This window comes from Meleagris gallopavo, chromosome 5 (assembly GCF_905368555.1).
Source record: "Meleagris gallopavo chromosome 5, MGAL_WU_HG_1.1, whole genome shotgun sequence".
NCBI classification, from domain to species: Eukaryota; Metazoa; Chordata; class Aves; order Galliformes; family Phasianidae; genus Meleagris; species Meleagris gallopavo.
Window position 1 is genome coordinate 23,294,103 of NC_139408.1, and position 26,018 is coordinate 23,320,120.

Consider the following 26,018-nt stretch of genomic DNA (forward strand, 5'->3'; position numbering starts at 1 on the left):
CCACTCAGTCTCAGTGGGAGAGCTATGCCTATCTGGTAAAACTCAGAGAAGGCTTCAGCCACCCTTCTACTTAACACGTGAGAGAGAAGGCTCTGGGTAACTGCAGGTCCCAGGGTACGGTGTGTCGGGGCTGTATGGATCACAACAGAGCATGACAGCGAAGAGCTGCCAGATTCTGAATGGTAACAGAAGCAGGCTAATCACCCAACCAAACATGTGCTCCATGAGGCTTTGAGCTGATACACCAATGGAGGTGCTGTACCTGCCATTCCTTTCCACCTAGGCTGGAGCATGCACAGCCAAAGGCCTGCATGTTCTATCACTGAATGAAAGGAGTGTGCTGGGCCTTGGATAGACTTTTTCCAACACCACAGCAGACTAGAAGCACATTAAGCATAAGGTCCAAGAAAGAGTGCCACAGGTATTGGATGGGAATGGTGGGATCTGTGGAGATAAACAAGCAGAGCAGGCTCTCCACCTAACGCACTCTCCAAGGTCTAAACTCTCTCTTTAACAGCACCTTCCAGCCAGCTCCTGCTCCATAGGAACTGGCAAAGTATCTCCTATTGTGACAATGAAGGAGCCTGCAAGTTTTCTGAGATTCTCCTTCACAATATCTCAAGTAACTTTCATGGGCCTAGCTTGAGCAAGGAGGACCAGTCAACTGGGGAACGTGATTCTTTACCATCCTGGGCCAGAGGGAGCAGGCATGAAGCGTGCTGGGGGAAACAGCTTCCAGATGGGTTACAAAGCTCACAGCACAGTCTCATTTTGCATTATTCCCTCCTGCTATCTCCCCCTCCCTTTCACACCCTCCTTCCTTCTAACTATGCTCCAAAGCCAAGAAATAGCACGAGATGTGTTTCCAAAGCTGTATTACCAGTGAGCGGTCAGGGAGGGGGCAGCCAAGGGACAGAAACGCAATGGCGAGGATGTGCTAGATTTCCTGATCCAAGCCTGATTTGTAGCCACCCATCCCCCCACTGCAGCTCTGGGAGGACAGGGAGGCAGTGCCCAAGGGGAACAAACTGGGGTGTGCAGGCAGGGGTGCCAACGATCTCCTCATCTCCAGGCAGCCTGAAGCTGGTCTCCTGCCCCAGGAGACCTCCTGCTCAGGCTGAGGCCACCTCTGCCACAGGGAGAGTGCGAATCTGTCAGCTGCTGGCTCCTGCTCTCTCTCACTCGTGGTGACCGACATAGGCACTGACTCTTCCAAACATATTTCCACCACATGTTTTCACCCTGACCTCATGCTTAGGGTTGTCTAAATAGCAAACTGTGTGTGCGTGCGTGCACTTCTCATTTGAACACCCCTTCCTGTTGTACAGCAGTTATCCTGGGAGTTAATGTAAGGCATTCAGACATCCAAATGCAAGCTCTTTATTTGCCCCCACCCAGAGTTGGAGTTAGACCTCTGGAGAGCCTCAGAAAAAGATTGAGGCACTAAGCTTATTCCACTGTCCAGCTCTGTACATGGTGCACCTTGAGGTGCTCCCACCCAGTGGCTCCACATGGCTGAGAAGGGAACTGTTTCCTCTCCTTGCATCCACTTCTCCACTGCAGTCACTTTGGATACATCTGTACCTCCCTTTCCCTTTCACATATCCATCCTCCGACTGTGACTTTCCCTCCCCACCTCCACTGGAGCTATTTGGAAACAATCTCCCTCTAGGATCAGTTTAGTTCTCACAGCCTCCCTGCTCCCACTACGATGGTCCGGCTCCAAGGAGAAAGCAGCAAGGGGCTAATCCAGCTGGGTGAGAGCCCAGGCCCAGGAGATGAAGGGCCTTTGCAGGTTGGAGGTTCTGCTCGCGCTGGCAGGCAGGGCAGATGGGGAGGGGAATCTTCTGACTTTTCTCTTTTCTTTTTGAAAGTATTTTTCCTCTTTGCTTGCCAAGATAAATCTCCTGTCCCAGCTGTGACATCTGCATTTCCCTTCTCTGCTTTCACTAAGGAATGAAGCCCCCTGCACTCCAGCTTCACAGCCGAGGTTTCCTTTACATTCCAGAAAAGAAGAGCCCATACACTCCAGACAGTCCTTCTGCTTGCTTTAAAATGCAGTGAATTTTAGAGCTTATGAAAGTGAAGGTCTTGACAGCATTAACGGGGTCCATGCGGGACAGACAGCTGCTGTGCACACTTCATCTCACTGTCTAGTCAGTGCAACTGCTCCCCACGGAGCGCAAGTGATCATCCACTACCTCTTGGCTCTCTCCAACCCTTCTGGTGCCCTTCTACCCTGACCTACGTGGGTGAGAGGGGACACCAAAGACCATCATGGACTGCATCTCACTGCTTTTCCACTTAAAGTCTGCCCATGCCCGCATTCTGCCTGGGCAGTCTTGCTCCCCGCTCTTCCTGCATCTCTGCACGGCAGTGCTGAAGCAATTCAGTCCGAACCATCTGCAAACTCCAGCACTATTCCCCTCCAGCAGCTCAACCTCAGCCCCACTAGCAGTACTCCTCCATCCTTCTCAGATCCCGGGGAGCCCAGGGTGATTTTCGGCATCCCAGGCTCGGCCTGTGCAGCTAACCAGACGCCTCTCTGACACTCAGCCTCCAAGCGGCAGAGGGCTTGGCTCAGCCGGATCTGGAATCAGGCCCAGAATTTATTGCCTTCTGTAGAATAATGCAGAATGACAGGGAAAGGAGAGGGGGAGGAGAGTTGCATCACTGAAAGCAAGGCAGGGGACCCCCTTTGCCTTGACCCTGCTGTGCCATGAGCTCCTCCCGGCAGGGCACGCGGCCCCTCGGAGCGAAGGTGCAGTCACAGCCATGTGCCCGGTGCCTCGCGGAGTCCCGGCGCAGCTCCTTGCGGAAACCTCCTCCACCGAGCGGCTGTGCCAAGGGCCTGGATTTACAATTTCCAGCGCTAGGCGCCACAAGACCTAGGAGAGCCGACGGAGGCTCAAGACACAATCAGAAGAAGGCGATGCAAGGAGCGGCGCCAGCACAAGGCGCTCCCCCAGGCCCCGAAGCGGGGGAGCAGCGGGGACGCGGGCGGCCGACGTCCTCCCGAGCCCCGGGCGCCCGCAGCCGCCTCCCCGCCGCTCCGCTCCGCGACGGGAGCCCGGGCGGCCGAGGGGGCGGCAGGTGCAGGGGGGCGAACCCCGCGCCCGCCTCGCCGGCGGTGAACGGCCGCCGCCGCACGCTTCCAACGGCCGGCGGCGGCGGCAGCTCATTGGCCGGCGGCGCCGAGGCGGCGGCCAATGGGTGGCGGCTGCCAGGAGCGGGCGGCGGCGAGGCGGGCGGGAGGAGTGCAGGGTTAGGACGGAGCGGCCCGCGGCCCGCCGCGATGCGCGGCGCCTCGCCTCGCAGGGCGGCCCCGCCCCGCCCCGCCCCTCCGTCGTGAGGGGGTGCCCGCCGCTGGGCCGCCGGCCGAGCACCCCGGCAGCGACCGGAGGATGAGGGGGCGAAGGGAGGGAGCGCGGCCCCGCGTCTTCCAGTCGCTGAGGAGGCCCCGTTGGCGCCCGGAGCCGCCCCGAGGGGGAGATGTGCCTCGCGGCTCTGTGCGGGCCCTGCCGGCCCCGCGGCGGGAAGCAGGTGCTGGTTTGCCCGCTGCACGGGACTGCACGGCCGGCAGAGACGGGAGCAGCTCTCCTCCCAGCAGCAGCACCCTGGAGATACGGAGAATGCCTCTGCCTTCCAGCTCGCGCTGCCGTGTACAGTACAAATGCTGCGAGCAGCCCAAATTTCCCTTGGCTTACAGCTTGCAGCCGGCTCGGGTAAAAAAATAATTAGAGCAGGATTTAAACCACGCACAGAAGTGGCTACAACTCCCTCAGGATGAGGCATTTCATCAGCTGCTCCTAACTCTCACTTGGCAGAAGATGGAGTGCTATTTCTTAGGAGTCTGTCAGGTAAATACAAAGTTGGGGCTTTTTTGAGCCCTGAGACCCAAGGATAACTGTCTACTCCAGAACAGGCAGCCCGGATTTCAGAGCCACCGAGGTGGCAGGTGAGCAGCACTCAAATGGGGCCATTCTTCACTGTAAGGCAGTAGCCCTGGGCAGGCTGTCTGGGTTCTGTTCCTCTTGGCTCCTTCTCCTTCCCAGAGAGACAGTCCTGAGAGAAAGAAACTGTGCTGTCATCTCTGCCCCATTGCCTGACTGCCTGCAGCTTTACCCGTTGGTGTTGAAGGGGCAGCATCTGCTAAGTGTGCAGAAGGCACCTAAACATACTCTACTGCACAGGGATGGGCCCACGCAGTCTTCCAGTTGCTTTAGTGTGGGGAGGAAGGGGTTTATGTGTGCTTTACCTCTCTAGGTATGAAAATACAATCCATCATCTTCGAGAAGGACCTGCTATATTACCCTGATCTTCCACCCTTTGCAAAGCCCAAACATACATCCTTTCCCAGTGCCAGCAGAGCCAGAACGCAACTGAGTTTTGGCAGACAAGCTCATTGGCATGCTGCACCCCTGCACTACCTGGAAGTGCAGCTCAGGCCCAGCTCTGCCAACCTAGAGGCAAAATTATCATGAGAAAGCCCACAAGTTTTTAATTGTGTGTGACAGATCTGCCTGGACAGTGTAAGGAAAAAATCTTGTTGCACAAAAAAATAGCAAACAGAAAGCTAGAACGTGCAAGAAGCAAGATAGGAAAAATATGTGTACCACGCTATGGTAGAGTTCCATCTGGATTCCCTTCTGGTCACAGAGGCACAGAGAGCATCAGCTCAAGTAAGCAGAGGTCCAGGAGGACTGCACAGGAAGGGTGGAGCTGCTGAAGGACACCAGGAGGAATCTGAGGTTCAGAAGGGCCCTAAAGCAAACACCTGGCTGTACTTGTTTGTGCCTCACTGTGGTTCTGACAGACAGGTACACGTGGTGAAATTAAAGGCAGTGAGCAGGGCAAGTGTAAGAAAATGCTACTTTGTGCAATTCCAAACTGTACTGCTGTGCTGAGGGGAAGATGAGGTCACAGCATCCCAAAACACACAAAATACAGCACGAATGAACAATGCAATTAAAAATAAGTTGGAGAGGTACAACTGCTCAAGCCAGTCACTAGTCAGGGGGATGGGGAAGTTTATTTTGTAACTGAAATTAACTTGAATAAACATCACTCCACCATTTCTTCCAATCTTCTTGGAAACTTCTGGCCCTGTCCAGTACTGGGTTGGAGCCACGATAGTCAGCAAATCTCTGCTCTTACACTGCTCTTCATCCTTGCATTATTATGGGTCTTTTTCTAAATCTTTAAGAAAGGCAATCAGAGCAATGGGAAAAGGTGCCCTGAGAGACAAAGGAAATCTGCTTTGGGAGTTAACTGGAGCAGGAGGAGGAAGAATTTGTATTATCTTTACAATCGGCTTCATTTGTCTCATTGAAACTGTTTCACTTTAATACTCAGAGAACAAAATCAGAGATAATTTACATTTTGTCCCTTGTCAGGTCCCAGTAGGATCATAAAGAAAAGCCTTGGAAAAGGAAGATAGCAGTACTCTGTTCAGGTCCAAGAGCTGAGGCATGCAGCTAATACCAAACATTACTGGTGGCTTTCATTCCTCGGGTCTTTGTAAAGGACAATCATAGAGCAAGTAAGCCAGACCAGATGCTTTGTGAGAGATGTTCATCCAAAATTTTTGACTGAGGATTGAAAGCTGGGATCTTCAGTGGCAAAGCTGGGCAAGAGCTGGGTTTTGCAACCAGCACGTTGAGTGGGATCCCACCGGTTGCTGCAGTGTTTGCTGTCTCTGTGGATGTGATATGCACAGGCATCCCGTAGCTGGAGGAGCTCTGTGTGAGCTGGGTTGGGACAAGGGACTCCTTGCTCTGTGTGCGAGCACATGGGAGACGTTCCTGCTTCTGGGCATCAGGACTGTTTTCAAAGCAATTCAGCTTGGAATGCAGATTTCTGACCTGCTGCCAATATTCCAGTGGAAAATCTGTGCCCTGGACAGCAGATAGGAAATTAAACCACGGCTTCAGTGCTGAAGGTATCATTTTCATCTCAGAGGTAGAGCTGCAGAAACATGAATCTCCAGAGAACAGGGAAATCCTTCCTTCACCAGGAAGGGCAGTAACACCTCTCAGGCCACTCCTCGCTACTGGGGCAGCCCGCATTAACAGTGTCCCTGAGGATAATGTAGCAGAGCCCTATGTTCCAAAGATGAGGTTGGAGATCTGACTGATTAGAGACAATGCAGTTGCTTCAGCCATGGGATGAAAATCAAGGCTGAAGAAGGGCAGCCATTGCCAGCCCTTTCCTAGCAGGACTTCTCCATGACAAGGCCTAGCAGCTGAGTTCTCTGTAGCTGCTGAAAAGTAGAAACTTGAAGATGCCTGGGAGCAGAGCTCAAGTAGAGTCAGAATTCTCTGGGAAGGAAAAGCACTATGTTCCTCTGAAGACGGTAAATCTATAGTGCCCTGAAAACCTGTCCAAAAGCTCCCATATATGGGATCGGGTCAGCCATCTGCACTCCAGTCCTGAAGTCTGCAGGAACCTGTGGATTTGGGATTCTGTTCCCTGGACACATTTCGAGTGACACAAGGAGCTGATCAGAGACTTCACAGGTTTTATAGCCTGAAAGAAGCAGTCAAGCAATCAAGTGTGGGTCCTTACACAGCTGAGCACAGGAGCTATACTCATGCCTCCTGCTTCAAACTCATCATCTGTAACTGAGCTTCATAGAAAGCAACATCTAGACTAAGCCAAAAGGCTTCAGAGAAATCTACCTCCTAAAAAAAGCACAACTTAAAGCTAACTACATTCACTAAACAGATGAGTCACTTAAAACACTGACTCTCTAGCTTAAGCATTAAGCATTCAGACAAATCGTTTTCTCAGGCTTTTTGCCATTAGATGAACAAGCCCTTACTACCAGAGGTCCTCCTGAAAGCTACCAAGTCACTCCTTAATCTACAGAGTGTGACGCATATAGTCACTTTACCACATTGTTCTGCAGGCAGCAGAAGCACCACTGGTCTCATTGCAAGCTGGGAGAATTTGGATACTCAGCGACAGCAGTTTGTAGCTGTGTAAGTCCAAGCTAGCAGCAGATTCAAAGATGAAACTGTCTTCCAGTATAATTAATTACCAGACTTTAACATAATCAAAGCAAAGGTGGAAGTGAGTGTTTCCTGTTGCAAAAGAAGCTACAGCACTGCCACGGTGGCTTGTACTGCAAAGCAATAACAAAGGCTGTGAAAGAACCAAGATAAAATCTACAGTGGTTTGGCTTCAGATATGACCTTATTACAAATATATATAATCCAGGACCAGAAGCAACAATAGGCTCTTAGTATCCATGTGCAACAATATTCTATGTGCAACTGTATGGGAACTGTTGAGTCACCTGAGACAAGGACTGAGTCAGCCCTGGAAGCACAGGTGAAGGCAATTCAGCTGTGTGACCGGAAGGGGTGGAGCCTGGCTGCGCCTCTCCTAGACCTCATTTAAGGGCTGACTGCCACTGGGGAAAGATCTCTGGTTGGAGATCTCTCCTTCTGGAGTTTTCTACTGCCAGCCTAGGATGCAGGTGAGCATTTCATTTTTGATTGTCTCTTTCCACCATGATAAACCTGTAAAATACCATCTTAACCATGCCATTCTTCTAACTGAACATTTATTAATTGTACAATAACAAAAAAGAAAATGCTTCAGTGAAATCTTACCGTTCTGTCCCTTAATCCTGGTGCCAAGAAACTTTCCCTAAGCATGGAGTTCTCCATATCTCTGAAATCTTCCATAAGTGCCTGGTATGTATCCCATCACAGACACACCCAGCCCCTACTCCTGTCTTGATACTCACAGTGCCAGACTTCGTGCACCCTTCTTCCCTTATGCTCTTCCCCCACCTTCCTCATATCTCCTCTCTCTGAAAGGGTGCAAACATCTGGATTGCCTTTATTGTGTGATAAATCTCACCCTGCATCTTGGGTTCATTTTCTGAAAGTTTTGAATGGTGTTTTGGAAATGCTGTTGGACAATAGGAGCTCTTTGAACTCTGGCCAGCTGGACCGGGCTCCTTGCATTGCAGCTGACATGCAGGCTTTGGCGGCCTTTCCTCTCCTCTTTTCTTCCCAGCATTTGAATTGTCCTCAAACTTTATTTCTGGAGAGGGCAGTTCATTTTTGAATCTTTTCATCATTATATTATTATTAATTATGGTTATAACTATTTTGCTTTCTGCTGGCATTCCTGGGTAGATCTCTCCTCTCTCTTAATGTCTTGGGTAAGACTACCTTGGCTAAAACTAGCTCAAGCAGTGACTCAGAATCCCTGGCCTGCTCCCAGGAGAGATGCAAGAGTTTTGCCAGTTGGTTTATAAAGAGGCCATCGTTTTCCTCAGCTACTCTCTCACTCAGCACAGCTGAGTTGGGTGGAAAAGCTCAGTGCTGCGGTTCCAGTGAGTCCATCCCAGCCCTTGGCTGTCCCTGGGGCATGACAGAGCAGAGCCCTGCTCCCTCCAGATGCAACCAGGGCAGCTTCTGAGACAGGCAGTGGGATTCTCCATTGAACGGAGTTCTGTCCCCTGGGGTCACTGCACTCAGTTTCTCCATCCCCAAGGCCCTGGAGAAACAAAGCTAAGTAAGGCATGTGGGCAGGATGAGGCATCATGAGGGAGGGAATACTGTCTGCAATTGTCAGCTATTACTAATGGGTCATCGTGCAGCTACCCACATCTCTTGAGTCAGAGCTGGGAACAGCATACTCTGAACAGGTCCCTTGCATAGCTAGGTTTGAGGTTTCCTAGCAGCATGGGTGCACGGTAAATAGAGAAGTCTCACCTTCACCCCCTGCATATCATTGCGCTTTCCTGCCATGCAGGAGAGGGGGTCACTCTGTTTGTGAAGGCAGAGGGGAGGAACTGACATCACCCGTTGCTTTTTGCTCCCATGAAGCAAAGGGAAGAATAAATCTTGGGCCAAATAAAATTATTCTCCCCTCCCATCCCACTGCAAGACCAAGCGGACCAGGGAAACCAACAAGCAACTGGGAGGGGGTGGTCTGATAGCCTCTCCTGCAGAGCTCTCCCTGCCGGTGCTGAAGGCTGAGACAACTTCTGGGCTGAGCTGCAACTGTCCAAGAACAAAGGCAGGGGTGTCCCCTTCTCTCCAGCTGTGTCAGGTGTGAAGCACAGCTGGGCCCCTCTGCAGGGCTGTCTGTCTCCAGCTGACAGGCTGGCTGGGATTGGCTTCTGCACTACACCAGCTGGGTGGCATCACTCTTTCAGCTGGAGGAATGAAAATTGCCTGAGATGCTCTTGAGGGTTGGCCAGGAAAAGTCCACAAATAGCAACAGGAAATCAAAATGCCCACTCCAGACTTGCACCCGATTTGAGGCCATCCAGAGCAAGAATAATCAAATGCTGGGTGATGGAGATTACATCATGCTGTGGATAAACCTGCCAGCCCATTCAGCTGGGGCCATGCCAACAGGCCCAGATGGCTCAAGAATGCTAACTGCATAGCTACCTCTCTCCTGTCTTTTCTATTTCTTTCCCTATTCTCCATCCCTCCTGCCCTCTTTCCTCTTCCCTTTCCCAGGATAAGTAAATAAACACTCTGGCAACTCTACAGAATCCAATTTCAGTGAATGTCAGAAAGGCATCTGAGTCCAGAGGATGGGCATTACACAGGACACGGTCTCTGTACCCACAGATAGCTGAGCTGCTGGGCGACCTTCCCATGCTCCTCTGGAGTGTGACACACACAGGAACACTGAGCAATGAGCTTTGCTGCTGTTCTACTACTGTGTGCCCCAGCTGCATGCAGCTGCTACTGACTGCACTGATGGGGGCAGCTGTCACAGCTGCCAGCTGCCACCCTGCAACTAATTAGTGACAAAAAAAAAAGCCAGTGCAGCATCCTCTGCTCTGTCCCCAGAGCTGACCAGGCCAGTGTCTCCTCCTCGTCTGTCTACCAGTGTGATAACAACAGGGCTAGAAGACATGTGAGGAAAGAATTAAAGGTGCGCTCTTTGTCTGAAAAGGGCTGCAGGCCACTTGCTCATTATTTAATGCTAATCCAGTGGTTGGGCTGCTGCCAAGTATCTTTGACAAATCCTGAAGAGCAGGAGAGGTGTCAGAGAACAGGAGAGCAACCTTTTGCATCGCTCTTCTGAGTGAACAATGGTGATCCCAGCTTTAGGCAGCTCAGGCAGACTTAGTGTTGGGAAAAGGAGAAAGGGAAAGCATAGAACTGTGCACTGACCAGCAGGAGAGACAGAGAAGGACTGCCATGGGTCTTCAGCGGCCCTGCTGGTAGACCGATAAAGCCATGGCACTCTGATGCTGTCATTTGGTAACCCCCTAAGAAACAGACCTTAGAAACCACCCACCTACTGGGAGTCTGGGGACTCAACATAGTCCTGACAAGCTGCAGCTTCAGGCAGGGCTGTAACAGGGTGCTCTCAGCGAGCTGCACCAACCCGAGGGGGAAGTTGGGCTTTGCAGCTGAGCCAGGATCTAGTTGTTCAGTGGAGGATGAACTATGAGTACAGCCCGTTCACTGAATTTATAAAGCACAAACTGTTTGGTTTTCAACATGGCCCAAAGAGGCTATGCCAGTAATAGCATGGGCCAAGTACTTCAGCTTAATCCTGATGCTGACTAACTTAGTCATTCACACTGACACAGAAAGATTACTCTGGATTAACCTGAAGTATCTGAGGTCAAAATCAGCCATGCACAGTCCTTGGGGAAATGAAAAGGGCGAAGGACAGCTTCAGTCGCCAAGCTGAAAATGTTGCAAATACCACTAGCTGCAAACTAACTCAAAGGGACTGACTGGAGAAGCAAAGCAATAGCTCCCACAGACCTATCCTGGCAGGTATCTACTAGCAGCTTCCCATCACAGTCCTGCTTGTCCTTAATTTGTGTCACCCGCTGATGGCACTGCACTGTGCTAGCAGGAATAAGGATGTGTTTTACTTTTTAAGCAGCAGAAGTTACATTACAACAAATAACACCCTAAAGATCATGTGCGAAGGAAATGGCAGAGCTGGGACTAACACTCTCCCATTCCTGACAACCTCATGTCCCAGTCACTGCACCACTATCCGCAAGGAAAAGAAAAAACAAACAAGAACAAACCCAGCATCATTTGATTGGCAATTCACTATTTGTGGCTCAGCAGCACCTCATCAACTCACAGTCTGCACATTTGCTTGGAAAGAAGAGCTAGATTTCCAGCACTCCTGGGCAAAGAGCTCTCAGATCGAGAGACTGAAAAGGCTTTGAAAGAAACCTTCCATCAACAGCCTTAACAAATGTCAGCGCTAGCTTCCTCCTCCCCAGGCTGCCTGGCTTGCAGCCCCTCCCTGAGACAGCAGCAGGCTCAGCCAAAAGCACCTGCCTATCTCCTTCCTTCAGCTGCCACCAACCAATGGCACTCACCTAGCATTAAGCTATTCTGGCATGCAGCAATTAACAAGTTCACAAGGCAGAGCCCCGCACTGTGATACAGAGACGTGTCCTCAGGCAGTATTGCTCCCACCTGGACTTGGCACCCAGAGAAGAAGTCGGTGTCCCTGTGACAGCAGGGCAGGGAAGTGCAGCATGAGGAAATTCCTCTGGGCGCTGGGTTGAGGAAGCTCACCTGCAGGGGGGATGCAGACGATCCAACAACCAGTGCCCAAAGCGCATGTTGCATCCAGCTCCCTCCTGTGTAACATATTTGGTAGCTGGCCCATACTGTATTTCTCCTCCAACCTGGGCTGCCAGATTTTTCCCTGGGGAGACCTGATATTCTTGCTGCATGGGAACTCCTGACACAGCTAGCTGAGGGAACATGTTACTTTATAGCTATTCTGGGAAAACTGATAACGGAGTTAGGAACAGGCTTTGCTAACTTGGGTCAGCCTGACCAGCCTAAACAAACATTTTCCCTGATCAAGACAAAGTCACAGTGTCATGAAGCCAAAAGCAACTCTGCTGAGGTAGTCAAGGGTGAGTTTCCTCTGAAACAGGCTGGATGGCGATCGCAATGAATTACCTCATGTAAAGCATCACCTTAGATCCCTAAAGATGCTTCTAAATCCAGCGCTGGTTTAAATTACATGCTAGCTTCGGTGAGAATAGCTGTGCACGTTGCTTCCATCCTGACCAAAGAATTTCTGCAGTCCTAGAAAGTGAGAAGATGAAATTGGATGTGCAACAGAAAGGAAGGTGTGAAAGAGCTCGTGGATATGTGCAGTTACAGCCTTCAGGAGACCTTGTTCTGGCTGAATAACATGATAAAATTCATGTCAAGCAACTAGCACTTGGACACTGACCAGAGCAGCTCCAAAGGCAGACAGTCCTGAAGAGATTTAAGAAAAAGCAATAACAGGAAAGATGCAGAGATACAGAAGAAAAGATGGATAAAGGAGCCAAAAAGGGATGGGTTAGAGGGGAAGGGCTGGGATGTTCAAGTATGCTGAGGGGACTTCAGAAAAGGAAAACTTTAAAAAATGTGACCCTTCAGGAAAACAGAAGAAAGAATTGTTTTCTTGAGCAGCTGAGAGTCAGACAGGTGTAAGCATTGCACAGCTGATGTGGGCAGATAGAGCTTGCCTCTCAGCATGCTACCTGCAGCTCCCTGCTGCTCCAGCCTTGCCCTTGGCTCTTCACACATTTGCCACTGTTTCTGCTCTGAGGAGAAATGCAAACCTGCAGACACCAACCCAAAGAAACAGGGAGCTACTCACAGCACAAGTTGGTCTCCAAAGGGAGGAAAGAGGAAGGGAAGAGCTCTATGCAAGCACCCATTGCCAAGCTGCTGGCCATTTCTTAGTTGAGCTCTAATGGTCCACTTCACCCCTCAGTTCTATCCATTCCCCTCTAACTGCAGCAAGGAGATCACCAAACAACTTCTGTGTCCTACTTCGTCTGATGCAGTGCACTGTTTGCAAGAGGACAAAGGGCACGATAACTTCAGCAGGTTGATTCATCCCTTCCCTAACATGAGCAGTACAAGTCTGTCTCGGGAATCACATCTTCATACCAAGCACAATCCTATCCCTGTGGCTATGAGAAGAGAGCCTACCATGTGGCCACCATAGAAACAGCTTCAGTGAGTGGAATGTTTCCATTACCTTCCTTTAGCACTGATAATTTGCTGAAATAAGTAATATACTAAATGCTAACTAAATGCTACAGTCTTAAAACTTAAAGGGAAGTGCTGAGAAAAAACAGAGTGAGCCCAGGGCTGGGACTTCCTCTGAAGAAACAGTAGAGAACACTGGAGAGGTGTCAACTGGCCACATTTTGAGTAGTGGGACTGCAATGGTGGCTATGAAATCACTCTTTCCAATATTGCCCTTTAAGGAGCTGCTTCAGTAAACCTCTTCTTTCCTCTTATGTGGCCACAAGCCTGGCCCCTCTCCACTTTGCTGTGCTCTTGAAGAGTGATAGAGGGCAGGCATCACTGAGATGTACTCAGTCACCCCAGTTAAATCGAGCCATGCTTAGACACCTGTGCTGGTTCCAGAAGGAGGTCCAATGAGCCAGAAAATCATCTCAGAGGCTTTCTAGTGTCTGGTCGTACAGACTGAGTCTTGATTTCCTCGTCTCCAGAAGTGGAATCTAAATGACTGCCTAATACCTGTGGGGACTAGGATCACCAGAGGAACATAGATGGAGCTGAGACTGGCTCAGCACCTCCCAGCTGGTGTCACTGACACCATCCCTAAGCGGAAGCACAGTAAGCACAAATGTGCTCCCACCCCCTGCCAACACTCCCTTTGTTTGCTCTGCAAGCACTTCTCCAAAGCCCTTTCTGCTTTTCCCCACCAGGATGACAGCTCTGTCCTCATGGATTAACCCTGCTGTGGATACATGCCTCATGCACTCCAGCTCCGAGTTAGGTCTCTCCTAGCTTTCGCCTAGCTGTTAAAGGATTCTCCCACCTTGGCAGAGATGAATGTTCTGGCCCGTGGATCCCCAGTGTGTGCTGCCAGCTGTCCTACAGATAAACATGTTTTCTTCTGGAAGAGTTTCTCAAATGTCTCAGTTTCTTTCTGGCGTGGAAGGACACGCAGATGATTCCCCCAGTCTCTGTGGAGGAAGTATTCACCTGGTCTTCCAAAGGAAGTTCAAACCCCTTACTCTCTTTGTTACTAGAATGGACATACATTTCCTGGTGATGACTGCAGTGATGATGCTGCAGGTTCAGATGCCTGTGAATGGTTGTGTCCAATTGTGGTTTCACCCTGCCGCGAGTACTCCTGCAGATGTAGGTCCAAGTGCGAGACAGCGAGGAGCAGCATGGGCATGAAGTGGGGGAACTGTGAGACAGATCCAAAGAAACTAATGAAATAAGGAAAATCTGGGAATGATTACTTTGAGATTCATTTCCATCAGGCCAGGTCTGATAGCCCCGCCAGGCCTCTCTGTATCTGTGCTCCAGCTCCCACAGGAAACTCTGACCAGCATGTTCCAAGCAAAACTTACAGAAAAAAGTCCTGCTTTGCCTGGTACTTGGCTCGTCAGCCAAATCTTGACCAAATCTTACCGCAGGGAACAGAGGGCCAACATGCATTCTGTATGTGTTCCTATGCAGAACTACATCAGTCCCAGAGGCCCATCCTCTGGTACGGCAAGGTCCCTTTGCTAGCAACAGGAAGGAGTGAGAGATGGATGACCACATCTGCTGAGCTCTCTGTCCTCGCTGTGTGCTGAGGTGGTGGGAGGGAGCTCACACAGCATGAAACTCACTCAGGCCAAAGATCAGTCAGCACTAAGCACCACTTAAGTGCTATTTAAGTGCCTGTAGCAGGCATAAGAGGAACAGAAGAGTCCTCGCAAGAGTGATGGTCATCCCTGGTGAACAGCCTGGGTTTATTTCCAAATTATGCTCCGCTTTTGAGCTGCACAGCACTGCTCTCATCCTGCTCACTCCCTGTAGTCCTGCTGCTTCCCTCCTTTCTGTGGGCTGTGACAATACTGCAGAAGAGAGTAGACAGTAGGCACAAAAACACAGTGTGTGCTCAAGGAGCAACCCAGAGGAACAAGTGGCTCTTCTCCCAGCAGGTACGCCTGCCAGCTTGCCCAGCAACCTCAGATCACACAACAAAGGAGCACATTACTGTGCATTCCCCAGAGCAGCTGGGTGAATGCTACTGAGACAACCTGAATTGCCATTTTACAACTTCTAACAGTTGAGACCTCAACTAACATGTAGGTGATATTTTTGCCTTGATGCTCTCTTTCAGGAAGAGACACAGAATATACTTTGAAAAGCACAGTCAAAATGGAGCTCTGTTTACATGAACATCCAATGTCCAAAGTCATCTTTGAGGGTATCTTTCATACCATAAAACACAGAAACATAAGGAAGAAACAAGTGCCTCCCATTCTGATGGTTTATTCTGGCTTCACTGTGCAACCAGTGTCCCAAACCCAGTGGAACACAGTGGTGGATTTGACTCAAAAGATAACCTTTTGAAGAGTTTCACAACCTTGGTAAGAGCTGAAACAGTAAGAGCTCTGTGAGTGTGGCCATAAGACCATAAATGAATGGATGGGTCCCAGCAGGAACAACCAGAAATGCTGGACTGGACAGGGGACGGGCAGGTGGAATTGATAAGCAAACATTGCGTGACGAATGAGCCTCATTTATGGCAGGTCCTGTCTGGTGGAAAAAGATGAATAAAGTTCTCTCAGTTCAAGAGCAGGAGGCAGCCTCTTGAGCAAGGAGAGGCTGATAGTGTAGGCAGCAGTCATAGTATTTGAGTCTGGTAAGCTAGATGAAGTAAAAAAAAAAGCATTTCTTGTCCTTTGGAGATGTCCCTTCCACGTATAAAGCAGACACCACTCGCCTTAGGATTTTCCAACCCAAACCAAACCATCACATAATCACAGCCTCATGCAGGTTGGGAGGAAGCTCAGGACAATTCTAATTGAACTCCTCCTCGGGACGGAACCAATACTTAATGTAGAGCGGGTTGCTTTGTCCAGACAGGTCTTGGAAACCTCCAGGTCTGGAGATTCCACCACACCTCTGGGCAGCCTCTTCCTCTCCTGTGTCCTCACAGTGATAAATTGTTTCCTTATACTCAGTCTAAACCTTCCCTGTTCTGATTTACGAGCGCTACCATGCACTTATGTAAAGAGCCTGGCTCCACCTTCTCAGCAAGCTCCTCACACGGCCGGCAGGCTGCTGCTGGGTCCCGCTGCAGCCCCACATCTGTGCCTGAGCTCCCCTCTGTCCGTACTGTTGCACTCCTGCATTAGCTAACAGCCCCCTATGCACTCTGCTGGCCCAGGGCCGCCCAGGACCCCCAGCACTTCTTCCCTTCTCTCAGCCGGTGAATGCCAGCTTGTCCCAGCACAGGAGCCGGTCCATCCCAGGAGCAGCAGTCAGTATTGCTTTGCTGCATGTCCTGAAGTTCCTGCTGAGCCATCCCTACAACCAGCCTGGGTTCCTCCACATGCCAGCCCCCTCACTTCAGACTTTGTTCCCTGCTTTAAGCACTCAGAAATATTTGAGGACACATCTGCAGAGGTACTGTCTTTACTCCTTCCTTTCTTCTGTCCTTACTACAGTCACAACTTCAGATGAACAACGCAGAGAACCGTTTCTAAAGAAATGAGGTGATTTATAAGAGCGCGAGGGCTCAACAAAAGCGAGTCGTTCAGGGCCACATAATCCATGTGCCAAGGAGAACAGCCTCTGCACTAAGCATCATTCATCCTTTCTTTCTGCTTCTGTTCTGAATAGAAGGAATCATCCCCAGAAAAAGCCTCACACAGGCATTTTATGGCCAAAATTCCTGGCTCTTCTAAGAAAAATACTTGCTGAACAATATCTGGAAAAGTTTGCCCATCTGTGAAGCAAAGGCACTGGCAACTCTGCAAGCTATTGTGCACGGTGATGCACTGCACAGTTCTGTGTGAAAAGAACCCAGCACATCTCCAGATCCTGGGAGGTTTGTTGGACTTAGCAGGAAAATGTCAGTGTATTCCTCCCTCCCATGCTGTCATGCAGCAGAGGAACAAAGAAGCAGATGCGCTACTTTCTGGTGCACATATCAGCTACAGATTCAGTAGGTGGGAAGCAGCTACAGAATCTCCTCTGCATATCTGGGAAGGGAAGGCATCTGCCGGACTCTCTAACTCCAGCAGAAGTTTGTGGTGCTGGCAGCAGGGGAGAGATCCACGCAGCGTTCCTTTTTCTAACTGCAAGCTGAGGACAGCAACGGCAGAGCTGCCACAGTGGTCGCTGCCTGCCCGTGGTCACGGCACACGGTAAGCACACTGTCCTGGCAGGTGGCACCAGATGGCACTCTTACACAAAGGCTTCTTTTTCTCATGCTTTCTTTGCAGGCAAAAGTTGTGTTTGAACTACAAGGAGGGACCATCTATACGGGTAAGGGTTTTCCTGCCTTCTGCTTGCAGCCTGTGTTGCACAGAGGTCCAAGGACTGGTGCCAAGACAGAGTATTATCACGGAGGTAAGAGAATAAGCGGTCCTGGTGCAAAGCACTCCAGGGTCAGCACAGCTGCATCCACAAGGGGTGCACAGCACATAGGGGAAGCACGAAGCTCTGACCCACTCGGAGCAGGCAGGGCTTTGCACGGCTCCACTGCTGCCGCTCCCAGGCACGGCACTGCCTTGCAGTAGGAGCTGGTGAGGCCCCTGGGAGACGGGGCTGCCTGTGTAATCTCTTTCCCAGACCCAGTGCGTCTCCACACCCCAGTGCGCTGCACTTCACATCTATGCAAATTCTGCATCTCTACTTTCTTCTCCACGTCGGAGTCAGAGCAAAAGGCTTTGGCTATCTTATGTGCAGCGGAGCAAAAGTGGAGTTACCCAAAGGCTACAGCCCTCCCCTCCCCACCTCCTGCACCGGTGCTTTAGTACTGGCATCCCCCATCAGGATGTCCTCGGGGATGCTCAGAGCTGTGCGGGAACAAGGGAGGATGCTCCCATCTCACACCGACCATCCGAGCACTGGGGCCCTTCCTCTCCTGCCCCAGGGCAGAGGGGCAGCAGATTTGCATCAAGAGCTCACCGGAACAGCACAGCTCCCGTCGCTCGGCAGGGCAGCGAGGGAGGGAGCTGCGGGGTTCGGGGCTCGCAGGGCTTCTCGGGGAGGCCGGGCAGCTTCCTTAGAGGTGAACAATGCCTCTTTGGTTCCTTGAGACTGGCAGCAGCTCTTCCTCCTAAGTCACCCTTCCTCTCGCTCTGCTCTCTAAAGCAAACCATCCCAGCCCTAACGCCAGGACGGGGACGCTTTGTCTCCCCGACGCTTCTCTGCCCAAGAAGTCGGGAGCAGACGGGAGGGAGGACCCCGTGTCCGGTTGCCCCGCCGTGCTCCAGCTCTGCCCGATCCGAGCCCCCCCGGCCGCGCTCCATCCGCCCCGCCCCGCACGCTTCTCCCTGAGGCCTGAGCGCGCCGTCAGGGCAAATAAGGCGGAAAAAAAGAAAGCCGAACGAGAGCAGAGGGCTGGCAGCGGGATCTCGGGGCGGGCACCCCGGGCTGGCCGCCGCCGGGCAGCGCGCCTTACCACATTGCTGAGGAAATCCGCCTCGCTGAAGTCGCCCAGGTCGAGGAAGCCGGGGCCGGCGGCGGGGAAGAGCCGCTCGGCGGCGAAGGGCTCCAGGATACTGTCCATGGTGCCCGCGGCGCGGGCTCCGCCGCTCCCCGGCCGGGCTCACAGCGGCGGCACGGTCCCGCCGCCCAACGGCCGGCGGTCCATGGATGGGGCGGCGGGGCCGGGTGGGAGCGGGCCGCCCGCGAGCAGGGGAGCGCCGGGGAGCGCCGCGCCGGTGCCCGCTCGGGGCAGCTGTCAGTGCCCCGCTGCGCTGGGGCCGGGCGGGCAGCGCCGGCGGCCGGCAGCGGCACGCCCCCGCCCCGTGCTGGGGAACCGCGGGCGGGACTTCGCGGGCCCACACCCCTTAAGGCAGCGCGGCGGCGGCGGCGGCGGGCAGCGCTCCCCTTCCTTCGCTCCGGGCAGAGCCGCGGAGAGGGCTCCGAGAGCCCCTGGGGGCGGCGCGGTGCCCAGGTGGGCCCGGCTGTGCCGGCCGCTCGGTGACTAAGGAGCTGGGCACCAGTAAAGAGCTTCGGGAAGATTATGTGGCTTCGGATAAATGGGATTATGGATCCCCATCCTCTCTGATCCTTACTCCAACCAGTACTCAGGAAAACCACTTAGAATGATCGCGCAGAAGAAGCCTCTATGTTTCGTTGATCTGCCCCTGCTTCCGTGGCTCCACACGATGGGTCCCACTGCTTCTTGGCTGTGGGTGTGCAGAGGAAGAAGTCAGCCGGCAGTTCTGTGCTGCTGGTAGGGACCCGCTGGGATAGGCCACGGTGCAGACACACGGGCCTGGCCAGGTCCCAGTGTTCCCCACACACAGCCATCACAGGCTCTTGTGTCCCCATGCGTCCCAGCACAGCGCTGGGCACACCTTGGCTGCTCTTCATAGCATCGGCCACACGCTGCTCCCGCACACAAAGGCCTTTATGCTCGTGCACACAATGGGCTCTTTCAGTTGCATTTACTTTTACCTTATGTTTCAGTCAAGTGTGAAGAGCCTCTGGGTGAAAGGGGTCAAAGACATAAATTCAGCCAGGATGGGGCTGTGCCGCTCTTCCCACAGTACATATTCTTACGTATATGAAGGAGGAATGGTATTTGGAAACCATCTACGCAGAATGGACACTGGGAACTCTCCGACGAGGCCACTTGCTGCAGACCTTCTGACTTTGAGGGGGATGCTCCCACCTCCTGTCCTGAGCTGAACACGGATATCACCTCTGTCACCACTACGTCTCAACTGAGCAAACATGGGAAGGCTCTCCTCAAATGACAGAGGGATCAGGCTGCTGCGGTCTAAGGATGCACGCGCCAGCATCTTTGGGGCATTCAGGAAGCTGCAGGATGACCACCATCATCTCTTCATTGCCATACTGTGGGGAAAAACGGTAGCAGGCTTGCTCCTCAGCAAAAAAACTTCAGGTCAGTTCACAGAAAACCCCTCCCCCAAGGAGGGATGAGATGCTGGGATGCAGAAATGCATCCCTTGTCAGAGCACCCTTTATGAGCACATCTTGCAGCTGCCTCTTGCCCATAGGTGGGGCTGATCCAGAGGCAGCCCAGGGCAGAGGTGGCACAATGCAGTGGCTCAGGCTCCTTTTCAGCCCAATTTGCCTCTGATTTTATACTTAGATTTAGCTGCAATCTGATTGCAGCAGAAACTGAAGCAGCAGCTGGGTGTGCTTTGACAGATAGAGTCTCAAACCAACAGCAGATAAGCCTTCCTGGCTGTAAGGCATTTGGTGCGGCGGATGCACGTGGATGACCAAGATAGCCTTATCATTGCTGATAAGAGAATGATCAACCCAGTTCCTAAAACAAAATCATCCACTCCCCTGTGCTCCTTGCCTTGCCACAACCCGGGCACTGCACAGCCTGCAAAGCCAAAGCTGTTGCTTCCTCCAGAGCGAGCCAAGACGTTTCACAAATTCACAGATGAGTGTTTCTTGAGGAATGTGGGGCAAACTGTATACGTCAGTGGTTTTTGCTTTGCTGCATGCACAGAGCTTTGCTACAGGAGGGGTTCTGGCTGGTGTTCTCACAGAGTGCATGGTGAGGACAGGAACAGGACCTGATCACATCCAGGACGAGGCACAGCTGTAACAGGCAGCCCTGCAGGACACAGAAGCTGCAGACCCAGCACTCAGCCATGATTTCTTCATTTAGTTTCTGTGGGAACAATTTAAAACCTGTGAAAAAGTGATGGCATGAAGCAGAGTCTGGAAAAGTCGCCTTCTAATAAGAGGTAACAGTTGAGGAAGAATTCATGGGTGCTGGAGCTGTCTCTTGCCCTCCGTCCCACAGCCCCACCTCAGCTCTACTTGGGTTCCCTTCCAGCAGTGCATCCCAGTACTGCATCCTGCAGCTGCTTCCAGCCCTAGCCAGGTACCTGCACATTGCTGCTGCTGCTGATGGGAATCACGCCCAGCTCAGCCATCTGCAGCAGGAAATGGGTGTCTGTGAGGAAGTTGTGAGGAAGTGCAGGGGAAGATGAAGAGCTTACTAATTGTGTTTGCATACGGTAGGGGTACACGAATGCTGTGGTTTCTGTGAGCACCCTGGCACTATGCAGGGATGCTGCAGAGCTTGGTGCTGTAGTTATCTTTCCTGGGGTGGACTTGAGGCCCTTGGAGAGATCCCAGCCTGCTATCTGAGCCAGGAGTAGCAGGTGGGGACTGGAAGTTCAGGGCCTGGGAACTGGCAAGAGGAGGCATTTGGGGCACGTGAATGGCTGTGGGTGCTCACACCGTGGCCGTGCAGAACAGGACAGGCCCCAATAGCAGTAGGGCTGTGCTGGGAGCAGGGACAGCTTCTCCACCCTGCCAGGGGTTAACAGTGAGCTCCGGATCCGGGAGCAGCCCACGGAGGAGAAAAGCACAACCCAGTAATTCAGGCACATCTCACTCCAGTTCAAATGACATTGTTTCAGTCCTGTCTGCCTCGCCCCTCAGTGGTAATTACAGACTTTCACAAACGGGGAATGAGGGACACGGCGGAGGAAGCCTTCATTACAGGCTTATCTCCCAGAGCAAAAGTGTGCCCGGCGTAATGTCTGGGGCATGCTGCCAGGGCCGACCACCAAAGCAAAATGCTTCCATTTAGCACAAAAATAAAAGGGGGAGAAGTGTTAAGTGATTTGGGAAGATCAGAACCTCACAGCACCGGCTGCCAGGCTTGGGGAGCGCTCTGGAGGAGCTGGCAAGCTGCCCTGGTCTGAAGTGCTGTGGTTTACATCCCTTCCTTCCTTCCCTCCTTCCTTCCTCCCATCCTCCTCAGGCAAGCTTCATGGCCACTGGTGGTGGCACAAGGGTGCGCACGTGGACTGGGTCCCAGCAGGGAACCCAGAGCCTGCTCCTGCTGTGGAGGCGGCACCTCATTTCCACAGGACCTGGGGCTTGCATCAGGAAGGTCCTTCAGGCTGCAAGGCACTGTCCCCACACAGCTAACGGCAGGATGAGAGGGAGAGGAGACAGAAAGCCTCCAGTGTGATTGCTGTTAGGGTGCGTCTGGGGATCGAATTTTAATTGTTCCTTCCCGCTGGGTGAGCGAGCACAGGAAGAGATTTACCTCCTGGCCTTTCTACTTGGGCATGTTGACATTTCCAGGCGGCAGTTTTCTCTGATGGAGCGCTTTGACGTCAGGTGGGCTGATTACAGCCTGCAGTGCCTCTGACTCATTTGGCGATGGCCTGCGTGGGGGACCTGGAACGTGCCTCTCTCTCTCTATCGCTTGTTATGGTCGGCTTTAAATAAATAAAGCCGAGCTCGGCTCACAACTTCGGGGAGACGCTGTGCTGCTCAGCCTGAAGCACGCATTGCCATGGCAACAGATGCAGAAATGTCGCTACGCAGCCAGCTCCCCTGCCCTGCTCCTGCCTGCCCTGAAGGGTCCGAACAGGAGCAGAGTGTGCCTGCGGGCAGCCACTCTGGGGAGAGCTTCCTCAGGGGGTCGGGAGTCCACTGCCCACATCTCTGGCGTCTCCAGGAAGGGGAGATTCAGGGTTGGATGGCAGATAGGGATAACAGCATTCCCAGATCTGTTTCCTTCTCCAGGCGCTGCGGGACATCCAGGATATTTCCTACATTGCAGTGTCCTGGGATGCTGGGAATGTGGGAGATCCTCACCTTCCCTGCAGTCTCCTTGGGTGACTTCTGGTGGTGTCAGAGGACATGCTGGAAGCGCTCTGCTGGCCACGATGCAGGCACAAGAAACCACTGCTCGCTGGTTTCAACCCCCTTATTCTTAGACCACCCTCGGCGCCCAAGCCACGGATGACAGATTTCACTTTGGGGGCACACTTCAGGGAAGCATTCAGCCCCCAGACTGAGGTACGGTCACACTAGTGTTTCAGCTTCCAGCTGGTGAAGCAGCAATTGCAGAGGGAACAGTCAGTGGCAGATCGAAGCAGCAAAGGCTCACATCCCGCTGGAGCCTTCAGAAGGGGCATAATACCCCTCAAGCCAAACATCCCATCTCCTAACACAGATCAGTAGGACCAGAGAACATTTGTTATGTTAATCCTCGTTGTGCAGGATTAATGCTTCTCTGGCTGGGGTGCTGAGTTTGTTTGCTGCCACAGATGGTTTGAAAGTAACCTCACCTCCTGCAGTTGCTGTACCGTGTCACATCGGGGAAGTTAAAAACATGAGAAGGGTTGGAACATGTGAAACATTTTTATGACTGCAAAGATTGAACCACATTTCCATGACAAATCACTGAAATTTGAGCAATCTAATTTACAACACAAATTCCTTTCTTTTGTGCGTCTTTCCCAACTCAAATTCAAGTCAGAAATTCACTGGGTTCTGCTGCAGCTCTCATCTAGCAAAACTATGGGTGTAAGATGAAAAACAATTGCATGAGGTCTCCACGGCTGGTCCATGATGACTCCAAACCCTAAATTGTTCATCCCTAGAGCATGGTTTACGACTGCAACAGATTCTGGAGGAGCTGTGTAACCAGTACTTAAATAAAGGGGAGGCAGCGAGCCCTCCTGCAGCAGTGGTATTTGTTCTGGGAAGGGCTGACCCAGGGTGGCCACAGCAAGAAGGTAGTGAAACCCACTGTCTCCTCCTAGAAACGAATTGAAGGTCACAAAGTAAAGACCCCTGCAGCCACTGCTGGCCTCCGATTAAAAATAAATCCCTTTCATGGCCAGACAGTGGTTTGGGAAGGGGAAATGCTGAACGGCAGTGAAAAGTTGGAGAATTTTTTGGCTGGGTGTCCTGCAAGGCAAGCACAAGTGGCATTAATTCGGGTACAGCTCTATACCCCTGGCCACTGGCACGCACATACAGGTGTGCTCCCTCCTTTTATATTTAACTTTTTCACAGTTTAAAACAAGCCTGATTTTCATGGTACATTTATCTGAGAGCAAATGTGAGAGCAACTCAGTCCTTGGAATTACAGAGATGAGAAGCTGCCTAGTTTTCTATCGGTGCCACCTCTGGATCCAGGAAAATCACAGACCTCTGTGGGCTTCTGCTGCTTTGCCCCACCTTATGATTAGTATCGTTAGCTGCAGGTAATGGGGGCTGCCACCATCTTGCCAGAATGACAAATCAACCAAACAGAACAAAGGTCTCCCTACCCCCTGCATTGCCCCCTCAGGTGCAGCACACGGCAGGGCCAGGCCCTTAGGAGGCTCACTTCTGCCCTGACATGGCACCAGAGGAAATACGGGTACCACCCGTGGGAGTCGTCCCTCCCTCACAGCAGGCTGCCATCCGCTGCTCCTTAACCAGATACCAGCAGATTATTTTTGTCTTGGCTCACGTAGTCCCAATGTTACAATTACCCGCTGACCTCAAACACTTACTTTTAAAATTACCCCTCTTTAGCAAACCCTCTGTCTAGTGGGTTGGGTGGTTTTTTATTTTTTATTTTTATGTCTAAATGGTTAAATAGTGGGTGTGGTTGAGGAGAGAGAAAAGAAGAAAGCTTGCAGAGCAGGCAGGAGGGAGAGGGCTGTGAGGGTCTTAGCATGGAGAAGCCCACGCACTCCATAGAGGAGACACAAGGCTTCCTCTCTTTCCTCAGTAACATCTTCTTCTGCAGGGTCAGGTTTCCTCAGTGACAAGTATCATTTCATAGTGGTCTCTATTCCTCATAGGTATGCCTTGAGACTAACTCTTGCAGCCATGGCATAACCCAGATAATCAAAGCAGCATCCTTTGGATGCGGTGTGAAAGTCAGGAGTTGTCTGTAAAATGATGTTGAACATCATAAAAAAAAAAAAAAAAAAAACAGACCAGCAACTCCAAAGCACTCAATGCCTGAAGACAAATACAGGTAGGGAGACGCAGCCGTGACTGCAAAGTTGTGTTCACCATGCAGGAGAGATATCAGTCATCCATGGCTGAATGTTCTATTAAATTGTCTGCAAAGCTTCTCAGAACACACAGAAACCTCTTCAGGAGGAAGAGAGGACCATCTTGTTCAGGGGTGGAGAACATGAAGGAACGGGACCCCAGTGTATTGTAGTGATGGGAAAAAAGGGGAAGCAGCTGATAGGAAAATGCACAATTCCTAACAACCAGAACGCTCATGAAGTTCCTTCAGGTTACTGTGTGCTATGGCTTTCCCTCCATGCTCTTACTAGCTGCAAGGCCCAGCTGAACTGGCTTAAGTCTCATTGGAACCACAGTGAAAAATAAGGCACTAAGCAGCATGAAGAGCTTCAGCTGGGCTGGTTTTGAAAGCCAGCCTTCAACTACATTCTGTCACCTGGCCAGCAGCTTATTAGGGTCACACATCACCAACAAAAAGCTGAAGTCAGTGCTGCTGGAGGAAGCCTACCAGCAGTGTCCTGCTAGTAGGTGTTTATAATGGGACCTGCTGCTCAGGGTGTGTTCTGCTCTGTGCTATTGAGGATCTGGGTAAGGCTGAGAGGCAGAAGGTGGATCTGGATGCTGTTGGACTAGAATGATTTCAGAGGTTTTTTTTTTTTGTAAGGTAAGAGGTTTAGGACGGGGAGGGGATGCTTCAGGAAGGGTTGCTCCTCTCACCTTTGTTCCCCCTGCTGCTTCCTGTGGGCACAGTGTCTTTTCCCTTTTGCTTTTTGAATAATGTGCTGTGTGTTACCCAGTGTTGCTGAGGAGCTGCTAGCTGCAATGGCCATGTCTCACTGCAGATAAACAGACTTTTGCTTTGGGGTAGGTTTTTTTAGTCGTTTTTGGGAAATGTGAAGCTGGAAGGGGTTTGATGCCCACTAGGACTGCTTATGAGTTGGTTAACGCAGCCTAGGCTGGGGCAGAAAGGAGTATCAGAGCTTTAATTCAGCAATACCTTTAAATGGTGGCAAGCAGTGATGATGAAAGGGTATGCAATTCTTCTCTCGTTTGGCTTTAAGCAGCCAAATCCACCTATCAGCATTCACTGGGAAGTGTTTGTTTCACTAGTTACTTACTGCAAGGCAGCAATCAGAGATATTCATCTCTGAAATAAAAAAAAATAAAAATAAAAATCTGTCTTTGCTCTTCTAATGAGCTCTGGTAAATTTGCTCCCTTTTGTAGTCCTGGGGTCAATCAATTAGTGACTACCTAGG

At 51.6% G+C, this 26,018-nt stretch overlaps 1 protein-coding gene and 1 long non-coding RNA gene across 4 annotated transcripts in view; one reads left to right on the forward strand and one right to left on the reverse strand.

Moving 5' to 3' along the window:
- Positions 1-18,812, reverse strand: part of CREB3L1 (cAMP responsive element binding protein 3 like 1) — a 43,241-nt gene extending 24,429 nt beyond the window's left edge. For 2 of the 3 annotated variants that reach the window (XM_085224735.1, XM_085224736.1), the window contains exon 1: positions 18,439-18,812. In XM_085224735.1, coding sequence (XP_085080861.1) covers positions 18,439-18,546 — 108 coding nt within the window. In that variant the 5' untranslated portion in view covers positions 18,547-18,812. The remainder of the gene's footprint in view (positions 1-18,438) is intronic. The other variant, XM_085224734.1, reaches the window with a different exon arrangement.
- LOC146544282 (uncharacterized) lies at positions 14,444-25,454 on the forward strand. The gene is made up of 2 exons (XR_014883486.1): positions 14,444-17,176; positions 17,255-25,454. It is a non-coding gene; the product is annotated as an uncharacterized LOC146544282 (long non-coding RNA).
- Positions 25,455-26,018: the final 564 nt, after the last annotated feature.